Source organism: Anopheles funestus, chromosome 3RL (genome assembly GCF_943734845.2).
Source record: "Anopheles funestus chromosome 3RL, idAnoFuneDA-416_04, whole genome shotgun sequence".
Lineage (NCBI taxonomy): Eukaryota > Metazoa > Arthropoda > Insecta > Diptera > Culicidae > Anopheles > Anopheles funestus.
Window position 1 is genome coordinate 29,734,775 of NC_064599.1, and position 27,323 is coordinate 29,762,097.

The 27,323-nt window shown below is 43.5% G+C and overlaps 8 protein-coding genes across 11 annotated transcripts in view; 4 read left to right on the forward strand and 4 right to left on the reverse strand.

Moving 5' to 3' along the window:
• Positions 1-10,460, reverse strand: part of LOC125769071 (heparan sulfate glucosamine 3-O-sulfotransferase 5) — a 52,622-nt gene extending 42,162 nt beyond the window's left edge. The window contains exon 1 of one of the 2 annotated variants that reach the window (XM_049437502.1): positions 10,229-10,460. The gene's annotated coding sequence lies outside the window, so the exon portion shown is untranslated. Of the gene's footprint in view, positions 1-2,687; positions 4,810-10,228 lie in introns of those variants that run through there. The other variant, XM_049437501.1, reaches the window with a different exon arrangement.
• On the forward strand, positions 6,047-7,260 carry LOC125769079 (cilia- and flagella-associated protein 299-like). Its single transcript, XM_049437512.1, has 3 exons — positions 6,047-6,493; positions 6,555-6,708; positions 6,789-7,260. The coding sequence occupies exons 1-3, from the start codon at positions 6,354-6,356 to the stop codon at positions 7,179-7,181; spliced, it is 687 nt and encodes a 228-aa protein (XP_049293469.1). The 5' UTR covers positions 6,047-6,353; the 3' UTR covers positions 7,182-7,260.
• Positions 10,461-10,787: 327 nt separating the features above from the next.
• Positions 10,788-15,815, forward strand: LOC125769068 (probable protein phosphatase CG10417). Its single transcript, XM_049437493.1, has 6 exons — positions 10,788-11,896; positions 12,084-13,381; positions 13,456-13,637; positions 13,712-13,893; positions 14,016-14,213; positions 14,292-15,815. The coding sequence occupies exons 1-6, from the start codon at positions 11,786-11,788 to the stop codon at positions 14,679-14,681; spliced, it is 2,361 nt and encodes a 786-aa protein (XP_049293450.1). The 5' UTR covers positions 10,788-11,785; the 3' UTR covers positions 14,682-15,815.
• Positions 15,816-15,932: 117 nt separating this feature from the next.
• On the forward strand, positions 15,933-16,803 carry LOC125769086 (intraflagellar transport protein 20 homolog). Its single transcript, XM_049437524.1, has 3 exons — positions 15,933-16,345; positions 16,434-16,588; positions 16,660-16,803. Exons 1-3 carry the CDS (start codon positions 16,222-16,224, stop codon positions 16,774-16,776), a joined length of 396 nt encoding a protein of 131 aa, XP_049293481.1. The 5' UTR covers positions 15,933-16,221; the 3' UTR covers positions 16,777-16,803.
• Positions 16,804-17,138: 335 nt separating this feature from the next.
• Positions 17,139-18,686, reverse strand: LOC125769077 (BTB/POZ domain-containing adapter for CUL3-mediated RhoA degradation protein 3). The gene is made up of 2 exons (XM_049437508.1): positions 18,229-18,686; positions 17,139-18,162 (listed from the first exon to the last, which is right to left on the reverse strand). Exons 1-2 carry the CDS (start codon positions 18,392-18,394, stop codon positions 17,447-17,449), a joined length of 882 nt encoding a protein of 293 aa, XP_049293465.1. The 5' UTR covers positions 18,395-18,686; the 3' UTR covers positions 17,139-17,446.
• Positions 18,687-18,769: 83 nt separating this feature from the next.
• LOC125769082 (dynein regulatory complex protein 8) lies at positions 18,770-19,777 on the forward strand. Of its 3 annotated transcripts, none has more exons than XM_049437515.1 (5): positions 18,770-18,917; positions 18,990-19,106; positions 19,170-19,293; positions 19,360-19,570; positions 19,634-19,777. In XM_049437515.1, the coding sequence occupies exons 1-5, from the start codon at positions 18,896-18,898 to the stop codon at positions 19,694-19,696; spliced, it is 537 nt and encodes a 178-aa protein (XP_049293472.1). In that variant the 5' UTR covers positions 18,770-18,895; the 3' UTR covers positions 19,697-19,777. The 3 variants fall into 3 exon arrangements, with proteins under 3 accessions (XP_049293472.1, XP_049293474.1, XP_049293473.1); XM_049437517.1 differs by having other exon boundaries at positions 19,726-19,777; XM_049437516.1 differs by having other exon boundaries at positions 19,360-19,777.
• LOC125769072 (INO80 complex subunit B) lies at positions 19,775-20,904 on the reverse strand. The gene is made up of 2 exons (XM_049437503.1): positions 20,797-20,904; positions 19,775-20,730 (listed from the first exon to the last, which is right to left on the reverse strand). The coding sequence occupies exons 1-2, from the start codon at positions 20,831-20,833 to the stop codon at positions 19,775-19,777; spliced, it is 993 nt and encodes a 330-aa protein (XP_049293460.1). The 5' UTR covers positions 20,834-20,904.
• A 1,334-nt stretch (positions 20,905-22,238) lies between these two features.
• The window catches only part of LOC125769069 (uncharacterized), an 81,773-nt gene continuing 76,688 nt past the window's right edge, over positions 22,239-27,323 (reverse strand). The window contains exons 6-9 of the mRNA XM_049437494.1: positions 27,092-27,287; positions 24,204-24,416; positions 23,907-24,137; positions 22,239-23,818 (exon numbers count right to left, since the gene is read on the reverse strand). Of these exons, the coding sequence (XP_049293451.1) occupies positions 23,670-23,818; positions 23,907-24,137; positions 24,204-24,416; positions 27,092-27,287 (789 nt within the window). The 3' untranslated portion in view covers positions 22,239-23,669. The remainder of the gene's footprint in view (positions 23,819-23,906; positions 24,138-24,203; positions 24,417-27,091; positions 27,288-27,323) is intronic.

Here is a 27,323-nt window from a genome sequence, read left to right on the forward strand (position 1 = left end):
TTAAGCGTGAAGGTTACTTCTAGCGCTTACACACGGAGCAAAATGAAGAAATGAAAAAAAAACCGAAAGAAAAATACTCCCCAGAGCGTCTAAAAAGCAAATGTAATCGCAAAAAGAAGAAAAAAAACGGAAAAAGCAAAAAAAAAGCTTTAACGTATCTTTTCACACGGAACGCAAAAATGTCGCCACCATTTTAATCTTGCCACAAAATAGATCGAAACGCTTACGAGCGCTGCACACTTTCCTCGGCTTTCCGTGCCAATTTATGGTATAATGTCTTTTTGTGTGATTGCTTGTGTGTCTTCTGTGTATTTAATGTTTTTTTTTCATTTTTGGTGCACTAACTGCTGATTATTATTTTTTTCACACCTTCTGTGGGAAATTTAAGAGAGAGAGAATAAAAAAAAGCAACCCGAATTCCGTACCGAATCCTTAACGATCCGTACTATTTCTATTTCCGTTTCGGTTCGGTTCCCACTTTCCGTGCAGCAAACAAACAAAGGATTCACGCCTAGTCCACAAATACGCATACACACCCACACATCGACAGATCATACTCATCCCCGTTGTGTGCAATCACTTCCACCCCCCCCCCCCCCCCTCTTCCCCCAAACCCAGTGTAGCGAAACTCTTCTGTCTGTGGGAAGCGATCGAGCTTTTCGGCTTCACTCACAAAACGGAAGCTACACGTTGCCGGATGCCGAACCGATTACTAGCGTCGCGGTGCTTGGCAAGGACAAACGACGAAAGCGTCGACTTCACACACTCCACACACGACCATCGACCGCTGAGGTCGAAGAAAAAAAAAGCACACACAACCAAGCAAGAAGTCGAAATGCGTTCTGCGCTACCGGGTAATGATGGGTAAAACAACGCAACCACGGGAAACACACGTCGTCGTCTACGTTGGCCGTGAGAACTTCACGAAAGCCTGGCCGAGATGGGAAAACCAACCGAGAGGAGAAGTGGTTTTTGGGGGCGAAACACCGGGGGGAAAAGCGTATGTATGCGCGAACTCTCTCACACACATGCACGAGCACATACACACGCTTATATACTTTGCGGTTTTACACGAGGTTAAGGACGGAAGGTAGCAGCGCGCAGGCCACAAAGGGCCACACACAGTGCTCGTGCGAAACATAATTTCATGAATATGTTTTCCGCTAAATTAAAGGCATTGTTCTTGAGATGGGCTTAAAGATTTAGACTGTTTTTAATAAAGTAAAATATTTTTAAAATTTTTGTATTTAAATGTTTAATAAAGGTTAAAAAAAATACGCAAAAAAGTACGCCAAAAAATTTGGGGCCCGGTGGTGAATGTGAAAAACGGCGCCCGTCCACACGGTAGGACCGGGTTCAAATCCCATCCGGATCGCCCCCCGTAGCATGGACTGACTATCCTGCTATGTGGTAAAATAAGTTTTCATACGGCCAGGCCGATAACCGAGCAAAAAAAAAAAACCGACAAACCATAAGCTTAGCATTTGAGTTGCAACATTATTTTTTTTGCCTTTTTTACCCATAATATTTACTGTCCTTTTCTATTCAAAAACATCTTCGAGCATTTTAACATAAATTTTAATTTTTTTATGAAAACTAGTTTTTATGTGAAATCTTTTTTATATCATTTTAAATCATTTTTAATCAAAATTCTAACACTTTAAAAAACATTTCTCCACAAGAGTATTTTACTAAGCAATTGAAACATTAACATACTATCCAAAACCATCGGATAATAATCTTAAAAAATACATTTTTGAGTATTAATAAAAGTATGTATATTTTATAATATTTTACACCACCATGTTTTCGTAGCGCCTTTATGCTATAGTGACGTTTTGCCACGTTTTTCTACTTAACCGTACCATGTGTGTAGTACGCAAACGTCAAGCAATAGTATTTAGTACACTACGCTTCCGCACACATCCATGGTGTACAAATAGCCCGTGGGAACGTACGTACAAGGAACCGATACACCGATGTGAAAAAGGTAGTGAATAAGCAGGGTGCTATTTGTACCATAAAAATGAATCAAGAGCTACGATTTTGTTTCTCATACGATCCCACACTATTCACTTCGATATGGTACCCATCCATATATACAAACAGAGAGAGAGAGAGAGAAAGAGAGAGAGAGAGAGAGAGAGAGAGAGAAAGAGACTGGTGAGAAAAACAAAAGGAACGCACGCGATGCTATGCAGGCGTCCCGTTTCGAAGAATCCTGACCCATCCGGTTGAATATGGTCGGAGTGATTTAGGCACGCAACCGAAAAAAAAGGTAAAGAAAGAGGAAGTGAAACCGAACGGAAACGAGCACCACCATTAACTACCTCTTCCACACACACACATACACACGCGCACACAAGAAAGAGAAAGGAAACAAGTAAAAACAGAAGTTCATTCGTTATCAGTGCTTCCGTTTTTAACCTGATTCTAACCCAACCAATCGTTTACTACTTTCCCGACCGGGGCGGTGTGGGGAGAAGAACTCCTTTTGACATTTCTATTTTGAAGCAAAACGACAAAACGAATCGAAAGGAAACGGAAAAGCTTTTTACGTTTGATAACACTTCCTTTTATACTAAAGAGCTTCTCTCTATTATGGTTGTTTAAGGGTTTTTGTTTAGTAGTTTATCTTTCTTTTTCGTTAAAAATAACTTATTGGTTTATTGTAAAACAAAAATTACCTTCGATTGCTTAGCCCAGGATGCTTTTGGGCTTTTTTTATTCCGCTTCCATACTTTGTTTGTTACTATTGCAGCACATTATTAGCACTGCTGGCGTCTAATAAAAAGGGCGCAATCGATTCAATTCGACCATCGTAAAGCGTTTTCTTATTAAATACATCTTTTTTTTCTTTTCCATCTCTTCATCTACACTGACACAGATGAAAGGTCACGGGCAAAACAACACGGAAATTTTGTTTAGCGAATAGTGAGATAGTTAAAGTAAAGATAGGTACACATTTCGCGTCTTTTCGTTTGTGCTTCGCAGCAGATAGCAAACCATCGTCGTACGCTTTTGCTGGTGAAATGGTTGTTGCTGTTAAAGGCTTATTATTTATCGCCTTACGGGTACAAATTTAGCACACTTTCATCCGATTTGTATCACACTTTCCGGTTCACCTTCGGTGAGTGATTCATCTCATCCTGGTCACTGCATCGGCGTATGCTCTCACCATACTCTCAAACGTGTTATTTGTGTATCGCTGGAATTTTGTGTGCGGGCTGCTTTTTGTTGTTGTTGCTCCCTTCAAATTTTTCTCACGCTCCTGATTGACCTGTTCACATCGTATCGTTTTCCTTCCGATGACAGCTTACCTTCACTAACGAATTGTCACTGTTTCGATCGTTTCCGACCTCACCGTACCGGAGGGGTTCACGGTCAACGGTATGCTTGGCACGATACATCCTTACTGGCACACTGTATCGAGAAACAGTGGTTCCACATGAATGGTTTCACCTTAAAGCATTCCCACCCCTTCCATAGCAGTGACGCGCAAAGGCGCCTCTTCGAAGCAACCAAAAAAAAAACACTTGTCACGAAACGGAAGAAACAAACACACAGACACGCTCACGCGGTTGTACGCGCACGCACACCGTGCCACTCTCGCCAAAAATTCAACACGTCGACGACGACTTTAGTGCGACCTCCAACCAGGGAAAAAGATTCGACGGAAAAGTGAAATCCCGCGTCCGCAAAGATGTACCGAACGCGAAACAATTGCCAGCCCAAAAAAGTAGGCAACTGCGAAGGGTTACTGGGTTGTTGGGTGATGGTAGGTGTGTGTAACCAGCAAGGATCTGCTCTGCTGGTGCACACTGTGTCTCACCCAAGCTTCTCGCTCGGTCGTTCGCTCCCTTCGCTCTCACGCTTGCACCACCTTGTTAGCGGATTCACTCACTCACAGTAGTGGTCGATTTTTCCCTTGCACTGTAAGCACTTTAAGCGAATAACCTTGGGGGTGCTTTTTGTTGAACGAAAACAGAATCCACCACAGATAACACACCACCAACGGGTAACATGGCCAATCTTTTCCATACACACACCACGGAATTAAACTGAACACTGGGCAGCTTCACTTCCGTCTCGTTTTGAGAAAACCCGCTGCGTGAGAGCCAGAAATCCTTGGAAAAAGCTTTCATCCAGCACAGTGGAAACAGCGAAAATCACATCAACAATCATGGCCTACTGCTGCTGCTGCTGCTTTCATGTCTTTATCTTTTGTGTTTCTACCATCACACGGTTGCTATTACGGCCATTTATTTTAACCACAGGGTGAAACTCGTGTAACTGTAGCGCGTTAAATCCGGGGCAAAACATCACTCACACACCAAACTCACATCCATGCAACACAATTTTTTGGCGCTAGCTTGTGATTTGGCCTCAAGCTGGCTACTTGGAATCATTGCCGCTATTGCTTCGAGTTACTTTTTTATGTAACAATCCACTACCATCCACCGTTGTTTCAACGCAATTGACAGGCCGCGCTGTCACTGCCGCCTGCTTATCTTCAACCCAGTTATTGGTTGCGGTTTTGTTTTTGTTTTTCCGTTCGCCTTTTGGTTTGCTCGTAGGTTTTCTCTTTTTCTTCTCGAGTTTTGCTACCTTTCTCCTGTGAGCCACGTTTCACGACCACCGCGCACGATAGGGGACCGGAAACTCGCGCCGATGGTCCTGCCAGCGCCAGTGTTCATCCGATTCTGAGCGACGCCACCAACTGGAAGGTGTCTAATATACGTTAAAGCTACCCAGCGAAACCTTTCGTGCATAAAAAAAACTCTACCAGCTGCACATATTGCCAGATTTTCCATTCTCTTAATTCTTCGCTCTCTTCCTCGTATTGTCTCTACTCTCATTGAAAAGCTTTTCCTCCTTAACGCCACATGGCGCCAAGCGTTTCACATGGCGAACAGAATCTCTGCTTAATGTTCTTTACTCTGCGTATCAACTTTCTACCACTAGCATACATTTTCTCCTTCCTATTCTCTCTTTCTCTCCCTCTCTCTGTTTCTCTTTACAATCACATGGAGTAATTGATGATCACACCGTAGGCGAAACAATGGTTCCAACCGGAGAAAACAGCAATGAACGACCGACTGGAAGCACGGCTGGGATGAACATTTTTCTCCAGCCAATGGTACATCAAAAAATGCGCAAAACACACTTCCAGGAGAATAGGGCGATTGATTTTGGCGGGCGTTTGATAGGTACGCGCGTTGTTTTGCTCCGTTCGGGTGCGTCTGTGCGCGTGCAATGTGGATGCGTTGTTATACACCTTTTTATTTGTTTTGGTATTGGTGACAATGAAACCTTACTATTAGACCTTACTCGCAGGATCAGGTGCAGGTGGGTAAGCGAAGGTTAAGGTATTGTCCAATGTCCGGATACGTATGGTTTAGCTGTCATGATTCATGATTCATTTGTTGAACTTTCTCAACCCATATTCGGTTTCGTTTGGTGCTTATCGTTTGTTGAAGGTTGTGAGATTACTAAAGGACGATTGTTTTAATTTAGTTTTATTTGGTTGTTTTGGATCATTAGCTTTTGAAATGGTAAATATATTATAATTGCTTGCAGCGAAAATCAACTTTTTTCCAAGTTGATGGAGACGCCTGATCGTTTGTAGTAATTGTTCTACAGCGCGATGTTTTTAATTAAAACAAACAAAATATTACTTGAAATTGCTTACTTATGTTGTAGAATTATGCACGGAATCATAAATCCTTACTCAATCACCACCGAACTTATGCAGTTTGCCTTACAGCGATAAACAACTTTGTTCCAAGTTGATGGAGACGCCTGATCATTTGTACTAATAGTTTTATAGCGCGGTGTCTTTAGTTAAAACAATAGCACAATATTACCTGAATTTACTGCAAATTCTCATATATAATAGAGCTGTGTTCAGCCTCTCTCTCTTCTTGGCTTTAAACGACCTTACAGGTCACGCCGGCCATTTCTGGCTTACTAGACTTACTTAGACAAATAAATTTTCAAAGAAAGAAAAAAAATCTGTAGCGTTGTGCTAGCTTGGTAAACACTTCAAACCAATTGGTTGGTTTGATTATGTCTGGAGTAAATGCATAATTACTTCGCTAGAATAGATACCGATGGACTTCAACGATTTCAAGGCTCAATTTCTTAATTTTGGAGTTTAAATTCCTGAATCTTTCAACCTCTCGTCACCTTTACCTCCACGATATTCCCAACATTTTATGTCCCTTTCCTTTTTTTTTGCTCTGATCGCAGAAAAAATCGAAGATCAAATTATCAAAAATATCAACGGTATCAAAGCAACCACATCAACCCTTGCTAGAAGTGGAAACTATGTTTCACACATCGGTTGAAACATGAAGCTAACGGAGCAGGATCTCCGCCTTTTGGAGTTCAAGTCTTATGAGGACTATCTCAACTCACTGGTCGATGGCAAAAGTCTCCAATATTTCGGTGATAGGGAAAATTTAATCAGCCTGTATCGTACAGGCTACAGGTAAGTTGTTAAATCGGTTTGAAAGTTGCAAATATTTATCTCCCCAAATCTCCAACTTTAGAGCTCTCACAAAGAAAGCTTTTGAAGCGCAACGAACATTTCTTCAGGTGACAAAAGATCCGAACACACTGTTCAGCCGGAATATTACACCAACCGATGCATTTCTTCAGGAACTTGCCAAACGTGAACGTCCCAACCGGTTGGGTCTTTTGTCGGTAATTGATCTAGCTAATTGATCTTCGTATCAGAAGAATTCAAATCGCAGTTGCTATTTCATACTTTTCCATCCCCGTAGACCATCATCTACATGCGTTATATGAAGAAAAATACGGAAATCTCGGGCTATATTGACTACGAGGAAGCGTTGCGACGTGTGCACCAGGATCAGCAGTACTCCAACGATTGGCGAGCCATCTTTGCCGGTGAGAAAGTGCTCTACCCAACACCCGTCGATCTGCTGTACTACAATGCAAAGACGGGCCGTAGCCGGAAAAATAACACGCGCAACTATCAGATCCTTTGCGATCCGCACCGAGGCATCATCTTTCGCAACATGTACGATCGGAAGGATATTCATCCGGATCCGCTGGCAAGCTTTTACGGTACCAATACGAGCCGGATCGAGATCGCAAGCGAACTGTACGAGCAGGTCGTCCTGTACGATCATGTCGTGCGGAAGAACTATTAACCGGGAAATCCCGGAAACGAATCAATACAACTTCTAGGCGTCAAGGCTTCAAAGGCGTCCTTGCGCCGTATCGCTTTCATTTGTGTATGTATACTGTTTTTCGTTCATTTATTTCTTAGCTTTATATTATGCCCTCAAATGAATCACTTTCCATCACCGCCATACAGATAGCGAACAAACGAGCTTTCCAGCGCCTGCGCTTTTACACCGTGGAATGCTGGTTTTTTTTTCTCTCCACCTTCTGTACCCTCTTTTGCTCAGACAGACACAAGCTTACACACACCAATATCTGCGAACGTTGCACACAAAAAAAGGTGTAAAATGCAGCAAAAGGCGCGGAACAACCGAATGGCTCAAAGTACTGACCTCCCTCTCTTTACGAGCGTTTGTGCTGCTGGGAACAAAAGGTACACCGATTCGTGTATCGGTTCTATGCGCGGGAACGAATGCATTTCTGGCTCCATTTTTACGCGCACTCGGGCGTGTATGGGTGTGGGGTTGGATGGCCATACACTAGTAGTACGGTGTGGGTGATAGTGTTGCTTCGCTTTATCCTTTGCAAAAGGATCCCTCGGCCTAGCCATAACGTGGGTCGCACTTTGCTCGTACAAGTGCGCCGTTGAGTTGAAGCGTAAATTTACGATTACTATCCCGAACGTCATCAAACCGGGGCTCACTTTTAGCATAGTGGGACACTCCATGTTTTAACCCCCGCGGATCGTCCTTGCATTCCCTAGGTTGCCCATCCGTCGTAGCGCGAGCAAAGAACCAAAAACCAATGACGTTCTAACGCCTGCGACCCTGGGAAACGTTTGGCCTTGTTTTGTCGTCACATGCACACGCGATGCACACGTCCCGCTGGTGTGTCGCTGTGTTTGTTTGTTTGTGACGAGGGGAAAAACGCAACAGGATCTGTGTACGATAAGCTAGGGAAAACCAGGTGAATCGTACGCTGGCAAGGTCATCATGTGATTATGATGCAAAAACTGTATCTTTGCAATGTCGCGTATTGCTAATTACGAACCACCACCACTCAAGCTTAATGAAACATTTAGCAAAGGGTTGCAATTGTACACAGGAACTGGTCAATGTGGCTTAGCTCGAGTAGCATAATCTGTGCAGATTCTCAATAAAATCAAACCAATAGTACGGATGGGAATAGCCAATTTGAGACATTGGACTGCCGGAAATGCGTAGCATAAGAACCAAACCATGACTGTGTGGGCGTACTAAATACACAGCTAGACACAGCATGGCACGTTCATTCATTCTCATCCCGTCCATTTCCATCCACGCTGTTTAAGCAGAACCATCCACAAAAACGGTCTTCCTATATGTGCTTGTGCTGTGGTCTTTTTTTTTGTTTTGGTTTTATGAAATGCGTTGGTGGCGTTCATGAAAGCTCTCAGGCAACAACCCACGCACCACTGCACGTAACCCTGGTATCGTAATCGTGAGTTTACTAGGTCCCTCCGTACGGAACGATTATGACGTCACTCAGCGCCATTCTGCTGTTTTAGGGCGCTTTCATTCTGCTGGGTGCGGGTGAGCTTTCATCTGCCGTTCCGGTGCGCGTGTCGTGTCGGGTTGTAATTTGCGGCTTAGCTTGATATTGGTTTCGGAAAAGACAGGACAGGTTAGTATCGTTTGGCGCTTGTACCACAAATCCCATACCACTTCGCTTCGTCCCCTTTTTTTGTTAGCCCTTCTCCTGGGAATCATAAACCACTGCCGAGCGTTGGCGTACCGGGAAATGCATGGTTGCCGCTTACCCGCAACAGCAGCTAAATCATTTCGCAAACAGTTTTAGTTCACACATTGTTTTTCACTTTACGATGGTAAGATTCGCAAAAGATCGAGCTTTTGGGGGCTTCGGTTTCCTCTGTAGTTTATTGGCTCCGGGAGAGATTTTTCGGGTAGGGGTTTGAAACATGAATAAATGTTACTATGTGAGCGCTACCGGAACGCTACCTTATTTGCAATACGTTTGGTAGAAGTTTAGGTGATTTTGTTTTTTTTTCTTTGGTTTTTTCGTTTCGGAAATGAAGCTGAAGACAGGAGAATAAACCCGTACACTCGTGCACGGTGAGATAGAGCCACCCAGGCCGGTAATGTATCGGTTCGATAAGAATATGGTGCCCGATACGGGAGGGAGAGGAGTGTAACGATGAAATAAATTGGCCCAAAAATTAGATTAACGGTTTCGGCACATGGCATGGCGAGTGTGCAATCATGAAACCCTCTGCCTACTGGCTCTCGGAATGTCTAAATGTACATAAGGAAGAAGACAAAAGGGTAAGCCAAATTGTGCCAAGGAGATATTTACCAGATTCATTGCACTTTGGCGCATATCAGGAGGAATTAATAAAGCTTAGATTAGAGGGATGGATGGGTTTTAGTATTTAGTAGCAGGATTCGGTTACTAGTGGTATAAAAGCATTTTGTCATTCGTTTTTTGAATTCTATTTATTTGAGTTTGAATAGAATGATCATTGTTCAGTGATCGTTTAGTAGCTCTTTCTTGCTTAATCATTCCATTCATTGAGTAAGGGAATGGAAACTGCTCTTAATCGCAACATATTCTTGATCCGTTACTGTGGTCAGCAAAACCGCGCACCAATTGATAGTGGCCAGTGCGTTATCACTGTCGCGCGGTAATTAAAATGAGCTATTCTTTTCGTTTGTGTTAACAACACACAAGTGTCTGACAAAGTCATAACAATCAAATAACATTGCACAGAAACACTTGAGTTTCGCTTACTCAACGTTCAATCCGAATCGATCGAGATCCACTCTGAACCACTTATGTACTAAACCAATGTTTTACCGAAAGCAATCTTATGCAAAATTCTTTTGGATTACAACTAGAAGCTGATTTTAAAAAGCCGGTTTATGTTAGCATGGTACAAATCCACTTTTTTTTTAGCGTGAGTGTCCCACTCGAAACGTTTTATTATTGCGTGTTTTATTTCTAGCAAAGCCTTTATTTTGCGTTAGATTGATCGAGCGATAAAAAAGCGTTTAATTGGTACAGTGTTTATACGCACCGCTTGTTCTTTTTCACAATACGGAGTTTACGTTTCCACGCACGGATTAAGACTAAATTGATAAGCAACGGCGATGAACCATTGCACCCTTATTCCATGTAGAATTCATTGTAGATTACAATTCAAAAGTTTGTTTTTCCACACAGGTAGCAGCTAGGGCAGTTCTGTGGCGTTTATTTCGAGGCTCGAACAGGTTCTGTGCACAAAGTTTTACAGAATAAAACCAGGATCAGCGTACGTTCTGTATCCAGCTGGGACGACCGGTTTGTTTACATTATGCTTCATTCAATCTGCCAAAAACTACAGCCCCCGTCGATCGCGATCTTTCGAGCCGAGTTACACCGTCCCAAAGCAGAACTGATCGTACTAATTGCGTTAATTTAGATATTTTATCTACGAACACAATTAATCAGGATGTAATTAAAATGGAACGACTCGATCAACGCTTGGAAATTTGGAAAATTGTTTTTCTGGGATGCTCTAATATCATGCCAAATAGTATCATGGGGCACCCAAGGGTTAATTACGCGGGGTTGATAATTCGAACTGCAAACGTCAACTCATGAACTGTCAAATGACACGGCATGAGCTAACCCGCCCTGGTGTGTGCTGCAAACAAGAAAAAATTAACAATTTTCGCTTGCTCTGCTCAATAATTTATCACTGCAATTAATTCATATTGCAACTAGTTTCACGCGTTCAGTTGGTTTGCCTTTTTCTGAAGCTCGCTATGCACAATCAGGCTAGCGTCATCTAGAGCAAAGCCCGTCCTTCTTGCCCGATGCGTCAAACTCGATGTATTTTTCCGATGACATGCGTCGGTGCGCGAGTGTGTGAAAAGCAAGCTGAAAAAATTGCCGGGAAGTGTGGTCCGCGTTTTGGCTAAAGAAAGGAACGCGAATGTTGTCGGGCACACCTTGTTGCAAAGCAATTCGTCCTGCACAGGAAACAGCATAACAGTGCAGCGTGTCGAAAACATCCGGAGGATTGGTAAAAACCGCGTCTATTAGTGTTTATTTTACCATCGGAAAAGGTGCCGTACCAACGCCTAGACCGGGTGTGTGCGTGTATGTTGTGTGGGATTTTGTACAGTCGTGTACAGCCGCAAAACGAGCGAAAGATATTCGGGTGTTTATAAATCCGGAACGGCATACACATTCCGTACCGTAGGAAGTTCCGCCGTGTTGTAAAGTGTCGGCTTTCCGGCTAAATTGATCGACCGTGTGCTTAGCATTTTGCAAACGACAGTACCCGCGTTTGTTGGTGGTGTGTGCGTGTGCATCAGGCGGCAGAACGGGCACGGTAGCGGAACCTATTTTCAATGTGTTTGTCGTGCCTGTGTGACAGCAATCTTTTAGTGGCGCGTGCTGGCGAAAAATAACAATCAAAACCGGCTTGTGGTTTTGGAAACGGCGAACCAACCGCTCGCTCAAGTGGTTTTGATAAGTTTGCTGTATACGCATCGAAACACATACATACATACATACATACAGAGACACACACGCATACGTCGCGCTTTCTTTACGGTGGCAACCACAGTAGGCGGTAAGCAGCAACATGGGCGCCTACCTTTCCGAACCACTGACGGTGAAGGATTCGAGCGACGAGGCCAACGAATCCTTGGCATTCGGTTCCAGCTCCATGCAGGGCTGGCGAATCAGTCAGGAGGTAAGCATTGTTTTGTGTCCTCGTTTGTGTTTCCGTTGTGTGTACATCGCGAACGAAAGTGCTGACGCGACTCAACAGAGGCGCGTGGGATTTATCACCATTCACAGGATGGTGTTGATTTACACTTCCCGGTAATTTAATGTGTTTCCCCCACCAATCGTTTTGTTGTACATTCTCTTACCCACAGGATGCACACAACTGCATACTGAATTTCGATGAGAAAAGCGCATTCTTCGCGGTGTACGATGGGCACGGTGGTGCCGAGGTGGCCCGATACTGCAGCCTGCATCTGCCCGCCTTTTTGAAAACAGTCGAAGCGTACGCACAGAACGACTTCGAGAAAGCGCTGAAGGATGCGTTCCTCGGGCTGGATGCGATGCTGCTGAAGGAGAAGGTTATCGAGGAGTTGAAGCTCCTGTCGAACAAAACGAACGACGAGGAAGAGGCGGACGAGGAAGAGGAAGAGGAGGAAGATGACAATGTGGAGGATTTGTGCAAGGAAGCGGTAATGCCTCTGAACGAGGTGCTACAAAAGTATCGCAAAGACACGAAACCGGTCGACGGGGCGAATCAGCGGGTGGTTGCACTCAAGGAGGGCAACTGCTCCAAACCGATATCGCCCTATCTGAAGGGTAAACGGCGTGCTGGTTCAGCCGATCCGGCAGCAGGATCCAGCGAGAAACGGCCGCCCGTGCCGGTGGAAGCTGATGCCGGTTCCGATGCGGAAGCGGATCCAGCCGGAGCAGCAGCAGTAGCGGAGGAGGAAGAAAGTAAGCCGGTCCTGCCGAAGGCAGAGAACACCGTTCCAGATGCGGCTGATTCGACTGTCAGTAGCTCGAGCAACAAAACGGTGGAACGTGTAAAAGAAACCACACCACAGCCGGAACCATCTTCATCGTCATCGTCCACTGTGAAGGTTTCACCGGGTAAGGGTGAGACGGCGGATGCTGCCGGTAGCAGTGCAACCAGAAAAGCGGAGCAAAGCAACGAAATCAGCGATACGGCTGGCAATGTTGCGGTGAAGGTAAAAGCAACAGATGAGAAGGTGGCACCGGTCCCAAGCGCATCTGGCAAGGACAACTGTGCCCCGGACAGTTCATCGTCGGATGGGAGTAAGGAGCTGGGAAACAAACTGAACGGTGACGTTGGTAAGGTGGGCTCGTCCGGTGCCGTATCCTCCTCATCATCATCGTCGTCGTCCGGATCGGCAGGTCAGGAGAACGGTGTTGCTGGATCGGGTAGCTGTGACAGTGGTGGTAATGTTGGTGGCTCGAACAGTGTATCGCCAGCTGCCGCTAAGGTACACAGTAGTTCGGCTGCCGCAAAACCATCACCGAAAAATGGACCATTGGCGGCCGATGTTTCGATGAGCATGGATGACACGGACGATGATGATGACAGTGATTCCGATGAAGAGTTTCCCCATGCTGGTGAACCGGCTGACGATACTTCCACCACGGACGAAGGCGAAGAAGATGCGTATGGGTAAGTGTGAGGGATTCCCCGTTGATGAGGGTGAAAAGCACGTTTGTGAAATTTAATTCTATTCGATTTCGTAGTGAGGAGGGTAGCGCCGAGGAAGAGGAGGAAGAACCGGATGAGTACGCCGACTTGGGTGATTACATCAATGAGGAGGACGCAGAGTTCATGAAAGCCATCACCGATGAACCGGGAAAGGATAGTGGATGTACGGCGGTGGTGGCATTGCTGCACGGAAAGGAACTTTACGTTGCCAATGCTGGTAAGTTTTTTGGAGCGAACGTTTTTGGTGCCTTCTCTACAATGCTACAACTGACCTCTGGTACCTTTTTGCAGGAGATTCCCGGTGTGTCGTTTGCCGAAACGGGAAGGCACAGGATATGAGCTTCGATCACAAGCCGGAAGATAAGATTGAGTTCGAGCGGATAGATAAGGCTGGCGGACGTGTAACGCTTGACGGTCGAGTCAATGGAGGGTTGAATCTTTCGCGAGCAATCGGTGACCATGGTTACAAAATGGTATGGCATCGAATACATTTAACTTTTTTTACTGTCAAACGGCTTGATTTTCGATCTAGCATGTTGGTTTTGCTGACTGGGTGCATCATCGCTAATTGTCAATGATGTCTGTTTGTTTACAGAACAAATCGCTCCCACCTGAAGAACAGATGATATCGGCACTGCCGGACATTGAAAAGATCACCATTGGTCCGGAAGATGATTTCATGGTGCTGGCGTGTGATGGCATCTGGAACTTTTTAACTAGCGAACAGGTCGTACAGTTCGTACAGGAACGAATCAACAAACCAGGCATGAAGCTGTCAAAAATTTGCGAAGAGGTACATTACAACCAAGCGCCATCCTTCGTCAGCGGAATGCAATAAATTTTTTTGCAATAAATAAATTTTTTGTTTTAGCTTTTCGATCATTGCCTAGCACCACACACGCGAGGGGATGGTACGGGTTGCGACAACATGACAGCCATAATCGTTCAATTTAAGCCGAACTTTACCGGTGGAGCATCGCGGAAACGTACCGCAACGAGCGCAATGGCCGGTTCCGTCGATGAGAGCGATGCGGACGCGGTTTCGTCCGCCACGAAAAAGGTAAAAACCGATGCGACGAATGCCGCGGGCGATGATGCTTCGTCGACGACGGAAACGACAGACGGCAGCAATGGAGTGTCCGCCGGCAAGGATGCAAACGCAACGGAAGAAACAGAAGCAGCCGCGGCTGTCGCTTCGATCGCGGATGACGTCATGGCCGTAGATGTGGCCACCTCGGAAGCTGCTTCATCTTCGACGTGAACTCGTGTTTAGTGCGTGTGGTTCGATGGTCGATAGAAGTGGAAAATAGTATCCCCATCGTCGTTGATTTGGAGTGTCAGAAGGAGGGGGCGTCTGGCACTAGTTCAGTAAATAGTAACTCGCAATTCATTTTTCATACACCCATCAACTCGCGTTTAAGAGACAGAAAAAGTTTCCCTGCACGTGAGAAGTTGCCCAATGATAAATTAACGGCATTGGCGCACAGCTAAGAAGAGAGAGAGAGAGGGGGGAAATCCTCACGAAAGGTATGAATCGTAAGAAAAAATCCCAGTATAAATTCGTTCGTCTTTCACGAACATCACCACTGCACATCCCACTTAAAAAGGGCAAGGGATTAAGGGTTTTTACCTCACAAACGGGATTACAATCCGATTTTTAATTTTCCGATCGGCTTTATTTCAGTATTCCCTTACAAAAAAAGAAGCAGAATCGTAAAATGGTCAACAATCAGCTAATGCTGATCCACCGGGGTGGGGAGAAAAAGTAGCGGGGTGTGTTAGTTTGTAGTTTCTTCCAATGTTCTTTTAATTTATCGAAAAAAAAAAACATCTGTTACATGGTAGAGCGATAAGACATGAAAGCAAAAACAGTAGACCGATAGGTTTCGGTTTCGGAATGAATGTCGCCATAATCGGAAAATCACACCATACAAGGATACAATACATCTTTACTTCATGGCGAGCGTCTCGGCGATGATTGCGTTTCCATTGCAGAGCACGCAAAATTCCGTACGCACGAGAGTAAATCCCGCCAAACGCGGGATATGTTTGCAAACTGTTTTCATCGTCTATATAGTTGAGTGGTTGAGTGTAAATGGATGAAAGGAAACACTGTAGCCGTAAGCGTGACAGAACTAACAAAACAAAAAGGAAGAAACCCCAGCAAGAACATATAACTCCATACATTCGGGGAAGAATTAAACAAAACTGTAACCTAGAGGATGTGTTTTTAGCGATCAATCGATGTGAAACGTGAACACTCACCGAGAGAGCCCACATTTGGTTTAGAATTAATGGACGGCAGATAAATATTCGGTGGGCACGTAACGAGCGAAAGGGAATCACAGAAGTAATACAACATGCCGTTGTTGAAATAAATGAACCATTAAATGTACTTATCCGTGAGTTGGAAGCTTGATTTTTGTTTTGAGAAACATGGCTAGATCTCATCTCAGAAGTGTTTAGACGATACCAAGGTGCTTTATAAATCCATGGATTAGACGCAGAAAAAGGGAACGTTGGACAACGGTTTAAGCATCCTGACGATGGTGACAGGGGCAAGGATACGATACGATCCTTTCACAACTCATTCAGAAGCTTTCACTGCATTCAGATTATCCTTTTTTTTATAATGCTTCGGAGATGGAAACTCCTCAAGAAGTGTGTTTGAAACGAACACGCTCCCACTGGCATTACGCTGACACTTCTCGTTACCATGACAACAGTCCAAACAAACACGGGCCTTTGATATTATCCTTCTAAACAAAACTTCGTTCTAGGTATCAGTTTCCCCGCGCAAGATGAGTGAAGAATTCGGTAAATCCGGTCTGTACATCGACGATCTGTACACGCTACGTGTGATCGACCCGGAAGTAGCAAACGAAACCAACGAGCTGAAAGATGAGTGTGAAAGGTTTACCGAGAGTAAGTCGTCGGAGGTTGGTTCTCCAGCACAAACAAATATCACCTTCTAATTCCATCCATTCGTTTACTTCCCCCCAAAAAAACCCAGAACTTACCGATTTTCGTCGTATCATTGACCAGTTCGCGAACATTGTCGAGGTGTTTGCGGCCGAGGTGGATCAGGAAAAGATGCGTGCGGTCGGTGTGCAGAACATGCTGAAAACCTTCTCCAAACAGCGTGAATCGGAACAGCAACAGATACAGGTATTAGGTAACAAATATCCTTACATGCGTTCTAATCTTACCATTCCGTGGTTTGGTTTCGTTGTTTGCAGAGTGAAATAATCGAGAAAATGGTAGAGCTGGATAAGCTGAAGATAGAATATCAATATCTGCAACGCATCGAATCGGAGCAACAGGAAATGATCGATAATTTCTACCAAAATCAATAGCCTTGGCAATAGAGTCAAACACAATACGGTTCTAGAGAATGTAAATGTTTTATTATTGTATTTGTTTTACTATGCATTTTAGATTATTCTAGTATCATGTGAAATTATTTTATGTATGTATTGTTTCCTCTTTATCTAAACACAGTTTGTGATCGGTATTAGGAGTCGATTATTGTTATCATTTCATTTTTCTTCACAGGAGCAAAAACTCCTAACCGCATCGTCAATCTTCCTTTGGTGTTGGATTGCTCCCAGACTAAACGGAGGATAAATTATAATGTTTAGGATTGATTGTTACCGTCCGTTCTGCTGGTTCCGCACTAATAATCTTCAACGTTCCCCACTATATTCGAACACGGTACTTAAACGAATCTTCAAAGTTGTTTCTATAATTATTGTAAATTTAATCCCATAGCTATTCCATTTGATCATTTGTCCACACAAAACGTTCCCACGAGCTCAGTCGTATTACACAGTCACACAGACGCATACACAAGGACACGGTCCTCACTCACGCTGGAATCAATTAGCAGTTGGTGATCGAGATCGAGTGTCCCCGGGAAAGCCGAACAAGCGCAACGCGTGTGTGTGTCCGTGTCTGCCTCTGTTTGCGGCGGTGCTAGTTCCTCTTTGGCAACAGCTTCCTTTTCAGCACTAGCTGATGTGTGAATCATGTAGGGTTGTTCTGTTTGTTTGAGCGTAACCTAGCCAAACCGGTCCTCTCTTCCTCCTCGTCGCTCGTGTACGAACTGATACCGCCAACCGCACCGCGCAGCGATGTCGCCTGCATGAGCTCCTGATCGGGAGCATTTTTGTTCTCGTACAGCAGTATGTTTAGCGTTTCCTCGAAAATACGTGCCTCCGGAAATTCTACCTTCGTGTGCTTCTTATCGGTGGCGTATACGATCGAGGTGCAGCATACTTCCGCTACCTTTTTGCCGTTACCATAAAATGACCAGCAGCAGATTTCGCTCGAACCGATCACATCCTTGATGAAGAACACACGCCCACTGAAGCGCAGGGACAGCTTATCGAATAGTTCAATATTTTTCAGCAAATTATCATCCGATGTGTTCGTATATGAGTACTTATTGTTGTGGCGATTGATCAGCAACTTTACCACCGGTTTGGTGGCCGTACTGATCAGGTACTGTTCCTCTTTTTGCGATGTTATCAAGGGCACCCGGCAGATTGGTTCCGATTCTCGTTCCTTCTTAGCGAGTACCTTCTCGCACGCCTCGATCAGTTCCTCGATGCAGTAGTATTTGGATTCGGCTAGCAGTTCCGCGATACCTTTGGTTGTTTCTGGTAGTGCTACGCTACCGTCCCGTAGAAAGTTCAGTATCGTACCAAAATGTGTACCACATCGATCGATCAAGATCCAACCTGAGAGAAAAGAAGTAGTTTAGAAACATGTTTACACTTCTCTGCTGTTGATTCACGGTACAGTACCTTCCGAATCCGTAAGCACCTCTAGCCGTCCGCTAAACATCGCCCGGAGCATTGTGTCCTGCTTGCAAAGTGTTCCGATCGTAGTGTAATGCAAGCAACCACCAATGTTTAGCTTAACATACTGTGATGGATTGCCCTTGATGAGGGTTTTTTGATCACCCGACATCCTGGACGATGCTCCGTCGGTCTCAATTTTGGCCGGATGCTTCGCGTACAAACTGTACGCACCGAAGAACCACTTCAAGGTATCACCGACCCCCGACGGAGCTGGGTTGCTAGCAGAGTTTTCCGTTAGCGTTTCCGATGGTTTGGACCGGACGTTGTATCGGCCAATTTAACCAGTTACGATAAGAGTAACGTACACAAAACACTGATTCACTAAAACGGCACAGGAACAGAAAATTTAGCAGTTTAATTGTGATTCACTTGGAGCAATGTGTGTTTTGATTAAATATTTGCAGCCTACAAATGTGTCAAAATTTGTGTTTGACAGCGAAAACGCTTTGGAATCGTTACGGTAAACGCTTCGTCAAGCGTTTCATGGAATGATTTGGAATTTGAAAATTATTTTAGTCTAGGCAATTTCATCTTGTTGCTATAGCAACGGCTTTCTCGAATCGATTCAACACTGTTTGATCAATGCAGTTTTGGCCGTCCGTGATATAATATGACTGATTTTGAATACTCTGGCAAGTATTTAAATACAGAACTACGTTCTAGGTGAAAAAAATAACATCCATTTTCTTTTGGGTTTTCTGCAGACATCAATCCGGCTAATGAGCTGGAGAAAAGGATTGCCGACGCGTTTCTGATTTTCGACCATCATGGAAATAAAACAGTAGACGTGCGTGAAATTGGAACCATCTTGCGCTTCTTAGGTACGTAGAGTATATAATTCATACGATGGTAGAAGATAAAGCGGGGTTGTTTTATTTCTCTAGGATGTGTCCCCACGGAGGCAGACGTAAACGAAGTCATCTCGGCAACAGAATTTGAAGATTCCAATGGCACAGTGCATCTGTCTAAATTTCTACCATACGTTAGCCAGTTGGTTGCGGAGCATAAGTAAGATGCGGACGAGTTACGCTTGAAAGGCGATGGAGTGTTTTGTACATTGATTGCTTTTTACAGAATGGAACCAGCACCACCGGAAAAGCTGCTCAAAGCATTCCGTGTGTTGGATCAAGAAGGAAAAGGATTCGTCGATAAGGAGTACATGACGAAATTGATCACCGAGGAAGGTGAACCGTTCACAGTGGAGGAGCTGGAAGAAATGATGGCAGTTGCAGTTGACATGGCAACGGATAAAATTGCGTACGAACTGTATCTGAACCAATTGCTGGTAAGACATCTTTCGTTGCTTAAACAATCTTCCTTTAATTCTACTTTATCCTTTGGGAACTAGCACGAACCACACGATTCTATTCATGCACTTGCCGATGCGCTGCTTAATCGAAACAATCGCTGATGAATGTTAATTTCCTTTTCTCACCACAGGTTGACTTCTGATGGAAGTGAAATAAATTTGCGGATCGGATTATCTCCCTCAGCAGATGATTTTCTTTATTGATTCCACATTGGCTTTGTAGCACTTGAAACTACACAACGGAATGTTCGTTCTCGAACAGTTGTACCGTTTGATGTTGTTGCAGCTAGGGATAGCGCACAGTGTAGGTTTCGGTGGGTCTCGGGGTGCTTGTTTTGCCAAAGGAAAATCTATTTCCGGTGGTAAAGAAATCGTTGCCCCTTCGATACTGTTAACGTACGTAATCATCGGTACCTTCTCCTTAATCGGACGGTTCTTTATCGCTTTCACTGATTTAGAGTCTTGCTTTTTCAGCAACCGTTCCATAGTTTTCTTCTTGTCCTTTTCCCGCTTCTCGTCTGCCATTTGTTTGCGCTTTTGTGACTTTAGCTGAGCCTTTTGTATCGCTTCCTCCGTCATAACCTTTTCCTTGTAGCCGGTTGGTAACGACATTAGAAGCTCCGAACCAGGCGCTGGCTCTTTATCCGAGCCACGCTCGTACATCGCACGCTGACGGGCTGTCATTAGCTTGGGATCTTTCGGTTTAATTTTCTTCAACTCATCATCCACCTCTTCCAGCTTGCCGGATTCAATCGCATCGAGCCAGCGTTCTTCTTCGCTAGACGTTCCACTGTCGCGTCCTCTTTTGCGCCCTTTTTTCTGTGCTTTGTTCATTGCAGCAAGCGATTTTCCGGGCGACAGTGCCTTTTGTTGCTGGGACAGTTGTGAATCATTCAGCAGTTCCATCTGTGAAACGCTAGCGTCGAACGTGGTTTGTATATCTGTTTCAACCTCCGACACTATTTCCGGCTCTGGGTCCGCTTCCATATACTCTATTTCTTCGACCACTTCCATGGTTTCGTCGAGGGCCTGCTGTTCTTCCACCAGCTCGTATGTTGGTTCCGCCTGGACACGAGCCTTTTTGTGCATCTTGTGTTTTTTGTGCTTCTTGTGGGATGATTCCGGCGGAGCGCCACCTTGAATCGAGAAAAGATTGCTGTTAGGGATGAAGTAATTTAAGCTGGTCGCTTAATGATACGCACCATCTTTTTCCGTATTATTATCTTTTCTTTTACCCATTTAACTAGCGATTTAATTTAGTAGAGAAATAGAATGTTTGTTTGTTACGATCGATTGTTTATTAAAGGATTAAACTGTCAAACTGTCATCAGTGCGCCCGGTGAAAAGGATACAACAATAGAAACGCTTCAGCGTAGTTCGGAAATTTACCAAAAACGATGAAGAAGCGCTATAATACATATGCGTGTAATTATAGCAAGCAGCAACGTGTTTTTAAAATTTGTTCTAATGGAAATGCAATGGAGACGCCTAGTCTAGAATGAAAAAGTGACACCGTCACTAAAAGCGTAGCAATTGTCTATGAACTCTATGTAACTCTCTATAAAAAAATGTAAAAAGTCGCTCTACGTGTATTTTCAGCCAAACATCGCTATTCGAAGCACAACTTGACGCCATGGCAGTTTTCTGTAATGGCGGCCAGGGTAGCCCGATTTTACTGGCACTAAAAAGGTAAACAAATACAAATTTAAAAATTAGATCTCTTGGATGTCATTAGATATTGTAAAGTTTAAAAAAATGGAGTGCCTATTTATATTTAAAATACGTATGTACGTGTTGTATATAATTACTTTGAATGTAAATGCTATTTTTAAAACAGAAGAATGGCTGTTAATTCGACAAAAAAACTCATCTCGTTGAAATTTCCCAAAAACACATCTATAAATTTGGTAATCTAATTTTTGAGTAATTTAGCAAACTTTTATAAATTAATGTATTTTAATGCGAATTTGTTGAAATACGTTTCTTTTCACTCAAATAATGCTTTAAATAAAAAAAGAATAAAAAATAATTAAAAAAATAAAAAAGGTCTATAAATTTAAAAATCTCGTAAGAGTATAGCCTATCCTTTTTTTTGGGAAATTTAGCAAAATTTATAACTTGATGTATTTTGATGCGAATCTGTTGAACGTTAATGAGAAAAGTCAAACAACCTTGAAGTCGCACCAGAATCGCAAAATTTTTTTGGAAAATTGAGCTACTTTTATCACGTTCGCAAACGCGAACGCAATTGCTAAGAGGCAAGATATTTTAAATGATATTTCCCGAAAGAATTTAAAGAATGGAATGATTAGTTCCTTTGCAAAAATTAAATTTTAAATGTTTTACATATTTGTATACGTGCATTGGTCTATTCGGATATGAAGTAATGTTTATCATTTTTACCGTTTTAAAATGTAGCATGACACAAAAATTAACCACACTGGATGCTATTCATCATTTTCAATTTTTCCTCTCACTGTACCTGTTGTGGTTTTTAATGTCTTTATTGACCTCGATACTAAAATGCCACAAAGGAACAACCAAAGCAAAATGGTAAGTTCAACAGAGCAATAAAATACAAACCCCAATATTCGGATCATTCCCCCCCCCCCCCCGCGAAAAAAAAAATAACCAAACAACGAAATTATTCTTATCTCACTGTATTTTTATTATTGTTATTTATTGGCTGAACTTGGTTTGTTTCTTTCGAGTCTTCTCTCTTTTTTTCTCTCATTTCCGTCTCACATTCTTATGCTAGTGCGGTTACAATATTTTGCAACGAATGTATATGCTATTGCTAGTCAGTTTTTGTCGTATCTGGTTTTACGAGGTAATGCAATACAAAACGAAAACAAAAAAAACCGAACGAAACTACACGCCAAGTAAGCTTCTCCAATACACAAACGCGTAAATATATTTTCTGCGCGCGTTTAAAGGCGAAACAAAGCACTTTACTATACAACCAGATATTGGTACTGCCCGAAGGTACGGTTAGCGGGCTCGTGGGGATGTGGGGAGGTAGGGCATTACAGCACCTGCAAGTCCCCGTGGGAAAGCGTCTAGTGAACGGTGAGTCACAAAAATCTGATCCTCTGGTTTTGCCTTCAACAAAATCCAACGTCGCGTTAGGTTTGGCGCGAATGAAAAAAGAAAATGCGTTACGAGCTGCCGTTACCCGCATGCCGCATGCCAAAAACCAAATTGAAATATGGCTCCGGGTGTTATATTTTATCCAGCTTAAATTGAGCACACGAATTTAGCACCTTAGAGGCAATTATTTGCGTGAGGGGGGAGCAAAACTTTCTTGGTTTTTGTTTTGTTTTTTGCACACGAATCACGAAGGGATCGATTGTTAGCAGCGGCAAACACTTTCTTTGGTGGTGAATCATGGTACAGCTGTGAAGTGTTGCTAACCGCTTGCAGCTATAAAGCAGACGATAAATGTAGGAAATCACAAAAACTGATTCGTTTACGGTTTTAATAGCTAGTCAAGGGATGAACATTATCTAGCGAATAGTGTGACTCGTGTTTCGTTTCCGATTTCAACTGCAGTAGAGACGATGGTGGCGTTGAAATGAGTGTGCCTCAAGCACACACACACACCCGGACCCGGTACAATAGTTCATAGCTACATACGGAGGAATTTTGCTTTCTGTTTTAACGCATTGCTTTTGACGGACCTGACGGAGATAGCGCCTACACTAGTTCATTCGGCCGCGTCATACTAAACAATAGAGTACATTTATCCTAATTAATCGCACTGTGGCAAGAAATGGCTCTACCACCGTGGCCACCAGGCTGGAACACTGATCCGATCTCTGAGCACAAACGCAGACACACTGCGAACGGTTCGTTTCGTTGTCCTTATCTAATGAACATTCCTTAATCGGTACGACGAGGCGGGGAGGGTGGGGGTGCAGGACGTCTCGGGTTTTACAGATGACTTGCAAAAAGGGACAGAAGCGATTTGGGAAGGGAACAGTGTATTGGGCGAGGGAGGTACAGGGAAAGGCTGGAACTTTCACATTATGGGACACGAGTCTTCACAGGAATGGAGTGTACTATCTATTGGCTACTAGTTAAACTTTATAGGAGGTATGTGGTTGCCACATCGTGGGAAGTTCGGTGGCACTGGTGGTAGATCGGCATGGGTACCGATGTGCACCACCAGATTCATACCGATCACTATGTGGAACTGGAAATGACAATGGAATAGCCAGTATCCTGATGGGTGAGACCAAAAAAAATGAAAAAAAGGAATAATTTTAGTACACTTTGTAACGAGGAATAAAGAGCAAACTGTATCACTTACCGGGATTATCTGCCCGGAATCGTAACACGACGTAACCATTGTTCGGGACAGCGATCGTGTCTTTGAGCGGTGGCAAATTGAACTGTCGATTCAGCAAACCTCGTCGATCGAGATCGAGCGTGTGGCGCAGATTGATCTTCTTCACCGTACTGTCCGGCGAACGGCCCATACCGATCACGTGGAATGCGTGACCGTGCAGATGGAACGGATGGCTCAGGTTTTCTTGTTGTACTGCGGAACAAGCAAAGATGTTAGCTTAGCCTTTATAAACATTTTTGTTTTGCTACGGGTTCTTACCTTCATCTACGAGCACTACCTCCACGATGGCATTGAGCGGGATGTCAACCTTGTGCGTGCACATACAGTTCGGACCACAGTCTGGTGGACGATTATCACCGTTACAGAATTGTTCCGGTGGAATGTCATTGATCTGCGACAGCATCGGGGACGGTGGTGAAACGTACGAGATTTCATCGATGAGCGAAATTAAATGATCTCCACCGGGTGCAACTGAGGAGAAAGAAGAAGAGAGTTGCATTAGATTGGTGGAATTTTAAAGAAGATTGTCCAAAACGGATGGTGACTAAGGGTTAGAACTGGAAAAAAACTATTCTAAAATAGCTCAAACGGTAGCAAAACTAACGGACATAAAGGTTCTGCTGGGCATGTGGTGGGACTAACAGGAAGTTATTTATTATGAGTTGCTTTCGTATGAGTATGTCATTTACCAAATTCAGATCTACACTGTCAACAAATGGACCGATTTGATCAGTAACCGCACCAGAATTGGTCAACGGAAGCATTCTTTACATCCATTATGAAAGCTGATAAAAAGTTCGTAGATATTTGAGCTTAAGTTTAAGTACTGAAGTATTACTATCAATTTATTGCATGGCAATGCTTCCTGAGTAATAAGAAAATGGGATAAAAAGAAACATGTAAAATAAGATGAGCAAACCTTTTCTCTAATAAGACCCAAGAGACTTCTGTGAGAGTGACATAACGGAAACTACCTTTAAAAATGACAACGAAATATACAACAACTGGATGTATATTTCACCTTCCGAAACATGTTAAATGAAGTCAAGTAGTTCAGCTATTCACACAACCATCCGTAAAATTACCCTACGGAAGATCGAACAGCAGCTTTCAAGAAGATGTAGCGTTATGAACGGCACGTCATTAGAATAATACTGGACAACCAATCATCTAAGGAATAGAAAAGCCTCTCGTAAAGACCGACAACCATAATTCCTTAAGCAATTAATCTGTTTTCATCGGAACTTGACCGGATTTTTAGTCAACACGGATAAAAGGTACAGTAAGTACAAGACAGCAGGGAAACGGTTTATTTTCAGTCTGTGAATTATTATTATAGCAAAATAATACAGGAATTTACCTGCTATAATTCAGCTGTATACTATTTTTTCGCAAATGTTTTTAAGTTGATCTGTCAAACGATTACGTTTTGGCGTGCTGTCATTTGTTAGTAAAACGAATAAACAGAATACCTGGTTTAAAGACACCACTGTAAAGGGCACTCAGTATATATCTTATCTACACTGAACTAATTTGATTTATGAAACATTTAACACAACTCATAATAGTTCACAATAATAAAAACAAAACTTTCTACGTTTTTTACGCCCCAATACTTTCCTCACAATGTGTGTGTGCGTGTGTGAAGAAATTAAAAGTAAATTATTCTGCTCGTCAGCACCAGATAAAGTCCGTTCATTAAGTAAAGTTTTATCTTTGATTTTGCTTTCCCAGCATACCGAACAGAGTGAACATGTTGACACCGTACAAAGGAAACGGGAGCTAACGTCCACCCTGTACCAACCTATCCTTTACTCCTTAAACGTATGTTTGAAAATAGGACACTCTATACCATTTTTCCCCTTATCTTTTCCAATACCAACTAGAGGCAACATGCTACCATGGCCCCAGGATGGGAATATTCCTGCTGTGTTCGTGAGTGTATGTGGGTCGTCCCCTGGTTCCAACAGTTGTGATCGCAAAACGAAGGGCAAGCGAATGCACACGGATGAAACGGAAGTGCATTCTTATATCCATCGCCAGTATTGGACAGCGTTTTTTTTTGCAACAAAAAAAAATAAAGAAAAAGCCAATGTGCTCGGAGTGTGCGGTATTTTATTTCATTTCCCGTGCCTTCGGTTTAACTCTCACCGGACGCGATCGGGCGCTCGCGCTCGAATGGTAGTTGAACGGAAGGTACAGCAACCGATGTCGAGCCTGTCAGCCTTTGCTGGCTACACAAGGCAACACAAGGTACAGAAAGTTTGCTTTTCGTTTGCTTCCCTTTCACCCCAAAAAGGCCCCCTCGGTTTCTGGTAACAATTGTTTCAACCTTTCGCCATCTATCACGGAACCCACACAGAGGGCTACACAGGATGCGAGTTGATGTCTATTTTTGCTCTCGTGCCACCTTTCTTTACGAAGGCACTACCAGCAGTTGTGTTTGTCCTGGCTACATGGGTTTGTACTTTTGCATTTTGCACACAGCCAGGAACAGTACGGAAAGTGCATCCTTGTGGTTTGGAGAAAATGGCAATCTCACGTGCTGGTAGCAACAACACAAAATGGAATTACCTTTACATGGCGGAATCGTCCACACATCGTAATAGGGGTACATTGAGCGGGAAGATATTTTTAGCACCTTGCACCGGGTACTAGGGGTAAGTAAAGCAATGTTAGTTCAGTTTGTTATTATTATGTTATCAGTCTGTTTGCATTCAAAGAAAGGACACCAGAGGGGGAAAATACATTACTCATTCATTTGGAAGGGAAAACAGTTTGTACGCCACTGCAGCTGGTTTCCTCTTGGGTGGCAATATTAAAAATGAAAATTTCAGGTTCTTTTTTTCTTGTAAGCTTCACCAGGAAGCCTTCTGATGTAAATGACTTTCGAAGGGTGTTATATGCAGCAAAAGCTGTCAAAGTTCATCTGCTCATTCGTACTGATAAGCACAAAGTTCAATAAAGGATAACACAAAATTGCAATCATTACTGAAACTACCGAGATAAATCCTTTCCAGACGGATAGGAACTATTCCTACCTTCCGACTGCGATAAGGACCCTTATCAAAAAGCTGTCAAATATCGTCCTTATTTTAGCACTTTTCACCCACCCGAAATTCGAACCCCGATAACGAACGACTTACCCAAAAATTTATTGTACGTGTTCGGTGTGAACAGTTCCTCGACGCGATAGAAGTAAAACCGGAATGGGAGGAAAATCTTAACATCGGGCCGCTCGGATAATACTGCCTTGTCGGCTTTCTTCGCATTACGCAGATTGCTCACGCACACCGCATCCGGCCGTGGTACGTTGCAGACCGCATCGAGCGGGTTCAGGACCTGTGAATTGAAAATTAAATCAATTGTTATGGTACA